Genomic DNA, 6,859 nt, shown 5'->3' on the forward strand with positions numbered 1-6,859 from the left:
AGTTTCTTTTCACCTTCAATTATTTTCAAATCAGGTTTGAACATTAAAGTATCTGAAAATTTAAACTAAAGCTTTTCCTAAAACTCAATCGTACACATTGAACATTTGGAGTTAATTTTGACGTTGTTTGATTACAAAAAAAAAAAAATATCGACCCCTTTGGCCAAAATTATTGTTATTTATTATGTTAGACCCGTTTCAGGCACGTAAGTCTGCCTTTTAAGTCTGATCGGTTCGTCGGCGAAGGAGTTGAAAAGAGAGGGGAAAAGTGCATTCGTCGCACCTCCTTCGCCTACGAACGAGCAGACTTGACGTCTCTGAAAGGGATCTTGCAAAAACTAAATTTTGCAGGAGTTTTTGTTTTATTTTTCTCTGCTTTCGCCAGCACCGTCAGTACTAACTTTACTTTCCCACTGCATTGAAATCTGAGATTTCGACCTCGAAATCTTAAAATCCTGTTAAAGTATTTCCACCGCACTCTCTTTGCATTTTGTTGACATTTGCTAATATGTTTTTGTGTTTGTGTGCTTCTGTTTATATATATATATATATATATATATATATATTCAAATTAAATTCTTTGGCCAATAGTCATAGTCGCAAGTTAAAACTCATTCATGTTAAAATACAGTTTTAAGTTTAGAATAGATTTTTAAGTTTTCTTAGTCATATACTACGTTTATACGCACGCATTATTTGCAAATAACAATTTTCAAAATGGTAAACTTTGCCGTATAAACGCTGAGTTAATTTTTTATTTGTAAATAACTAAATTTCATTTTCGAGCTTAACACCCTAATCTGTAATTATAACAAGAGATTAGCCATATAAAATTCGTCCCTTGTTAATCTGTAATTATAAAATAATCTCAGATTTAACCGATAACTTTTCGGTGTCCATTCTAGTTTTATCGATTGTTTTTGCGAAATTTAATAAAATGTTAAGTTAAAATATATTTATTCAAATGTAACAAATATAACAATTCACGTGATAAATGCCCAATACTCAAAAATACTTCATCATTAATTGAATTTCATCAAAATACTAATGGCAAAGCATATAAATCTATCACTAATTTTTTAAAGGACATTGAAATTGATTTATAATTAAATAATTTAATTTAAAATTGGAGATGGCGTTTTAAGCTTTTTTGCTGGCCAATTAATTCTTCTTATAAAGAATTAGGAAGTAACTTTAAATTACAAAAAAAAAAAATATATATTTATATTGCTTATTATAGCATAAAAACGTGATCACGGTGGCACAGAGAAGAAACATAACTTTTCCTTGACATCGCAACATGATCGGAACGATTTATGATGGCGACCATTGTTTCTTTACCATTTCTAGGGCACGTGCGCGTCGAGGAGTGCGTAGAAATGTCAAATGTACGTATAAAAAAGCATTAAGCAGCTGTTTTTTTTTGTTGTCTTTTGCGAATTTGCTCCAAAAGAGAGAGCACAAAAATTGTAGAAAACAGATTGTTGGAGCTGTGCCTTTGGAGCCAGAGAACGAAACCTTTGTTGGTAGCAGATAATCTAAAATCAATTTCTTTCAAAACTTCAGCCGGATTTGACGCTCTCTTAGCGGAGCATTTAAAATCTGTTTGTAATTCATCAAGAAGCTGAGCTTAACATTCACAACAGCATCATCGTTCTTTCATTACGGGAGCAGGTTAAGTAAGCGACGCGAAATTGCTAAAGAGCGTGAAAAAATTGACTTGAACGTGGCACGACATATGCAGCCACAGGTGTTTATTGAGGTCACTTGTTGTCGCGGTCGTCTATAAGACACACTTAGGCTCAGGGCCCATTGTGATATTGAGGTCACTTACGTTGATAAATTTTTGGATTTCTAAGAAATTGTCAAGTAATAATGCATTTCGCTCAGTATATTTGCTTTCTTGGGATTAGCTTGGCGACACTACCAGCATGTTTGGGTCTGTTGGATGGTATCTACTGCGGCAGGGAGGATTGCTATGATGTTTTAGGTGTAACGCGCCAATCCACTAAAGCGGAAATAGGTAAAGCGTATCGATTGCTAGCGCGAAAACATCACCCTGATATGCATCGAGGCGCTGAAGCTAAAGCGGAAGCTGAAGAAATGTTTAAATCGATTGCTACTGCATATGAAATACTGCGAGATGACGAGTCTCGACGGGATTATGATTATATGTTGGATCACCCGGAGGAATACTATTCACATTACTACCGCTACTATAGACGTCGAGTAGCACCAAAAGTTGATGTACGCATCGTAATTGTGGTAACTCTTACGATTGTATCTATCATTCAATACTACTCGGGATTGCAGCGTTATGATAGCGCCATTAAATATTTGGCTACTGTCCCAAAGTATCGGAATCAAGCGTTAGAAATTGCAAAAGAAGACATAGAGAAAATCAGTACTCGGAAAGGAAAAAATCGAATGTCCAAGTCTGAACAACGTGAAGAGATCGAGCGCATTGTCCGCAAAATAATTGAAGAAAAGATGGATGTTAGGGGCGGCTATGCTAAACCGTCAATATGGGATGTTCTGTGGGTACAATTGCTGATATGTCCATACACACTGCTTCGTTTTATAGTTTGGCATGCAAAATGGTTTTGGCATTTTACCATAAGGAAACAACCATACGGGCGAGAGGAAAAGCTCTATTTGATACGCCGTTACATGAAGATGGGCGAGAATCAATTTAATGGATTAGAAGACCATCAGATCAATGAGTATTTGCAACTGGAATTGTGGCAAAAGGATAAATTCCAGATATGGCAAGAAGAACAGGAGGAAGAAATGAAAAAGAAATTAGCTGAAAATCCACGATACAAATCTTACAGGCGATATATGAAAAATCACGGTCCAGGACGGCTAACATTTGAAGACTAATAAACTATACACTTATTTGAGAGTTGGACAGGTCTAAAACCAGCAAAAGATATGATATGGTTTATAATCAATCACGTTAACGTATGACTTATGCTCTGTAAAAGTTGACAACACCCCATCGAATTAAGCCGATCAAGTTTTATTGATTTCTTTACTACATAGAAAACTTTATGCAGTTTCTTCCCACTTTTTTGCTTACATCTACACTAATGTACACCTAATAAAATAAATTATAACTTAACTCGAAATTCTCTCAATTTATTATAAATTGATCCAATAAGTTGGCATCCAGGTCATACATAGTACGTCTGCATGTTGAACTATGTTGACAAAATGGCAAGATAAATTTTAAACATCGAAAAACCTTCATCTTTGACATGTTATGTATGTGTACATACATACACTGTACATCCATATACATATCTGTTGCTAGGTGGAAAGATAATACTTGCATTTTGAGATATTTAAATCGTTTAGAACAATAAACTTTGATTCTATTAAAGGCTAGTTTTTCCGGACTGTGGTTTGAATTTGGTTTAAACTTTGTTTATTCCACGGCAGTTGTTATGCTATTTTAAGTGGAAAGCTTCTTGATATCATGAGCAATAGGGTGGTTATCATTAAAAGTTACGAGCTAATATACATATGTACATATCAATAATGATAGAATACATTTATTTTCTTTATTTATTTTCTGGGCCGTGTGTGCATATAGTAAGGCCCTATCTCACATCGCCGCTGAAATACAAAAAGCCAAAATCCGAATTCAGTTTTCGATTGATTATGATGCATTTCGTTAAATTATACATCCCCACTTCGTTTTATGCAATACTTTCTTTACTTTAGTGAGTTTCGGCTTTTTTCCCTTTATCGTTGGTGTGAGATAGGGTCTGTCGATACTAACGATATTTATGTATTACTTTTAATTTTTATTGGCAAAACCAGAAGAAAAAATCTGATTATATACATATAATAGAATATACAAAACATGTATGATGCCCTCGAACAAGTTTTTTGGTTCGTTTAGAACGTGTTGATTATTTCAGTTTAATTAAGAAAATGATTATTTACCGCACTTCTTGAAAATGGCAAAAATACGAGCACCTTTTTTGTATTTTTAAAAGGATTTATTTATAAATTACGAAATTTTTGAACTTATCGGAAATTTATTGTACTACGAACGTACACCCAATCGGAGTTATCGATGCCGTCTTGTTCAACAATGACTTGGATCTGATTGGACATATTTTGCTCACTGTCGTCCATTAATTCTGTGGTGAATATGCATTCTTCCAGAGCTACTGTTTTTATTGCTGTAATCTCTTGTTGGTGAGTAGTTAGGACCTCTGATTTCCTAGCCATCGCTGACCCATTATCATTCAGTTCTCCAATTATTGATATATTTTCGCAGCGAGCATGATTTTCCAAGTGAGCCAATAGATAAGCTTTCTTTGTGAATCCTCTGCCACAGCGAGTGCATTGGAATTTCTTTTCGCCAGTATGTGTGCGTAAGTGCACGGTTAAGACATGCGGATATGCAAATGACTTATTGCATGTTGTGCAACGATATGGTCGTTCACCAGTATGGGTTCGCTCGTGCTTGCTTCGTGACCCAAAATCTGAAAACCGTCTATCACAAAATGAACATGGATACGGTTTATGCCCAGTATGAACCCGCATATGACGACGTAACTCCACGTTCGAAACAAAAGCTTTATCGCAAAGTTCACAGGCAAATTGGCGGTCGTTATTGTGCCTGCGCATATGGGCGCTTAATGCGTGCTGGTATTTGTAAATATTTCCGCATATCTCGCATATCTTCATTGATGAATGTAATGACTTGCCTTTACGTGAAGGCAATTTTACCCCACTATAAGGTTTCATTTCAGAAGGTGTAATTTTTTTAGTATTAATTTTTTTTTTCATCGGGAATCCATGAATAGTATTTTCACTATTCTCTTTTTCATATAAATCTCGTCGATCATGACCTGGAAAGCTTTCCGGGCTAAACATAGGTGACATCAGTTCATTACTTTTGTTATCACTCTCCTCCTGATAACCGATTAATATTGGATTTTCTTCATCGTTAGCATCATCTAGTATTTCTTCCTTTACATGTGTTTGAGAATTATCATTGTCATCCGGTGTAAAGCTTGACTTTGACGGTATTCGACATCTTTTCTCTAGGGCGCGTTGTTTATCGGTGTCTTTAAATGCATCATTGACATCTTCTAACTCTCCTTCTCTAACAGAGTCAAAATAATCTGTACTTTGAACAAAATCCTTTTGATCTTCCTCATCAATATATTCGACTATGCTGAATCCATCGGTTTCGTTAACATTATCTTCAGATTGTTCATCTAATGCTGAATCCATCGGTTTCGTTAACATTATCTTCAGATTGTTCATCTATTCGAGAAGTGCTAAGATACGATTTCATTGCGGGAATTTCGCGGCGAAGCTTTAAATTGGTAGATAGCTGGCCTTTCGGACATTCTAATTCATAATCAGTCAAAGACGCAACGTCCTCCTCTTCTTGTATGGAACGGAAAAGAGAATTAGCCGTTTCGCAGTTTTTACGAAAGCGCCAAGCGGCGTTTAAATCATCCAAGCAGTGATTACATATTTTGTTTGAAGTTTTAATGCTTAAATTTCGCAAATTTAGCTCCGAACAAAATGATATTTTTTCGGCAATGCCCATGTTTGACTCTGAAACTATTGTATCATCATCGGTGAATACCGATTTCAAGTCAGCACTATCATTTTGAAGGCAAACAACGCAAACCAGATCCAAGTCAATAACAACTGCCATGATTATTTATTTAATGCTAGTCACAAAATAAATTACAAACATTGACTGCATCCTTTATCAAAACAAACAGCATAAATCCACCAAATGAAATCTGACAGCTTAGTAATAGAATGTCAGACACAGCAACTCTGCCCTTAAAACTAGAGCTCAAAAACAGTCGATGTTCGGAACTATCGATGTTTCTATTGCGTGTTTATACACGGAAACTTTTATCGACGCAATTTTTCACATTCGCTTTCGGTCTTTCCCGTTTCATTTACACGCGGCGACTTCTTTGTACGCAATTGTTGTTGTCAGCTGTGGACCGTTAACTTAAGCTCTTAACACATCGAAAACGAAACTACCGCACGAAACGCCATTAAGGTTTTATCAACATAATCTAAACGCCTTGTCGATTACCACAACTGTCAAAAACGGCAAAACCAAAGTAGCGGTACCACTGACGGCGCCATCTTTATTCGCAGCACCGTGATATTCAGGGGCATGCTGTCAAATCAGTAAAAGCAAAAACAAAATACATGTAAGGCGAAGGAAAGAAGAAGAAATCAGCTGATTGGACAACACAATCTTGTATATATTCGCCTTGCCGCCAGATATAACTTCTTTTCTGCGTCTCAGGGAAGCTTTTGACTGACATCCAACTTAACTCTGTGATTTCGAATAGAAGACTCAACTTTTGACGCACACATATGCGGCAAAACAAAAACAACAATAAAAATATGTGGAACGAACTTAAACCAGCTAATTTTTGACCAACCAAATTGAGCCGTTTCATTTGTGGCAATGTTTTCATTGTGCCGTCTCGTCATGTTCTGTGCGTTTTATTAGTCAAAAGCAACCCTGTCACGAAGAAAACAACTTCTATCTGGCGGGGCCTTAAGCATCGTATTTTTATCGGTCTACACGCACGGGATATCGCATGCGTCGTCACGCGAACGAGATTTTCCTGCACGTGAAGACGCCCGTTGATACATTCTCAATTGTCACCCTTTATTCCAACGCAAGTTAACAGAACATCGATATTGGGATAATTGGAAATAGTCGATGCTATCGGTAGTACCATTTATTGTGTTCCACCTGTATTCAAAGCCCTGTGAGTCGATTTATTTTTGACGTTCAGAACGAGGAGTCAAAACAAAACTATGGAAAAGGAAATGTTTAATC

General features: G+C 36.2%; 2 protein-coding genes across 2 annotated transcripts; one reads left to right on the plus strand and one right to left on the minus strand.

Moving 5' to 3' along the window:
• Positions 1 to 1,262: 1,262 nt before the first annotated feature.
• On the plus strand, positions 1,263 to 3,131 carry LOC108381596 (dnaJ homolog subfamily C member 25 homolog). Its single transcript, XM_017638014.1, has 2 exons — positions 1,263 to 1,762; positions 1,826 to 3,131. The coding sequence occupies exon 2, from the start codon at positions 1,876 to 1,878 to the stop codon at positions 2,881 to 2,883; it is 1,008 nt and encodes a 335-aa protein (XP_017493503.1). The 5' UTR covers positions 1,263 to 1,762; positions 1,826 to 1,875; the 3' UTR covers positions 2,884 to 3,131.
• A 907-nt stretch (positions 3,132 to 4,038) lies between these two features.
• Positions 4,039 to 5,844, minus strand: LOC108381595 (zinc finger protein 26). Its single transcript, XM_017638013.1, is given in 2 exon segments — positions 4,039 to 5,259; positions 5,261 to 5,844. Coding segments are annotated over 2 exon segments (1,656 nt in total). The 5' UTR covers positions 5,696 to 5,844.
• Positions 5,845 to 6,859: the final 1,015 nt, after the last annotated feature.

The sequence above is a fragment of the Rhagoletis zephyria genome, unplaced genomic scaffold, assembly GCF_001687245.7.
Source record: "Rhagoletis zephyria isolate East Lansing unplaced genomic scaffold, Rhagoletis_zephyria_1.1 Rzeph_scaffold_23067, whole genome shotgun sequence".
NCBI lineage: Eukaryota > Metazoa > Arthropoda > Insecta > Diptera > Tephritidae > Rhagoletis > Rhagoletis zephyria.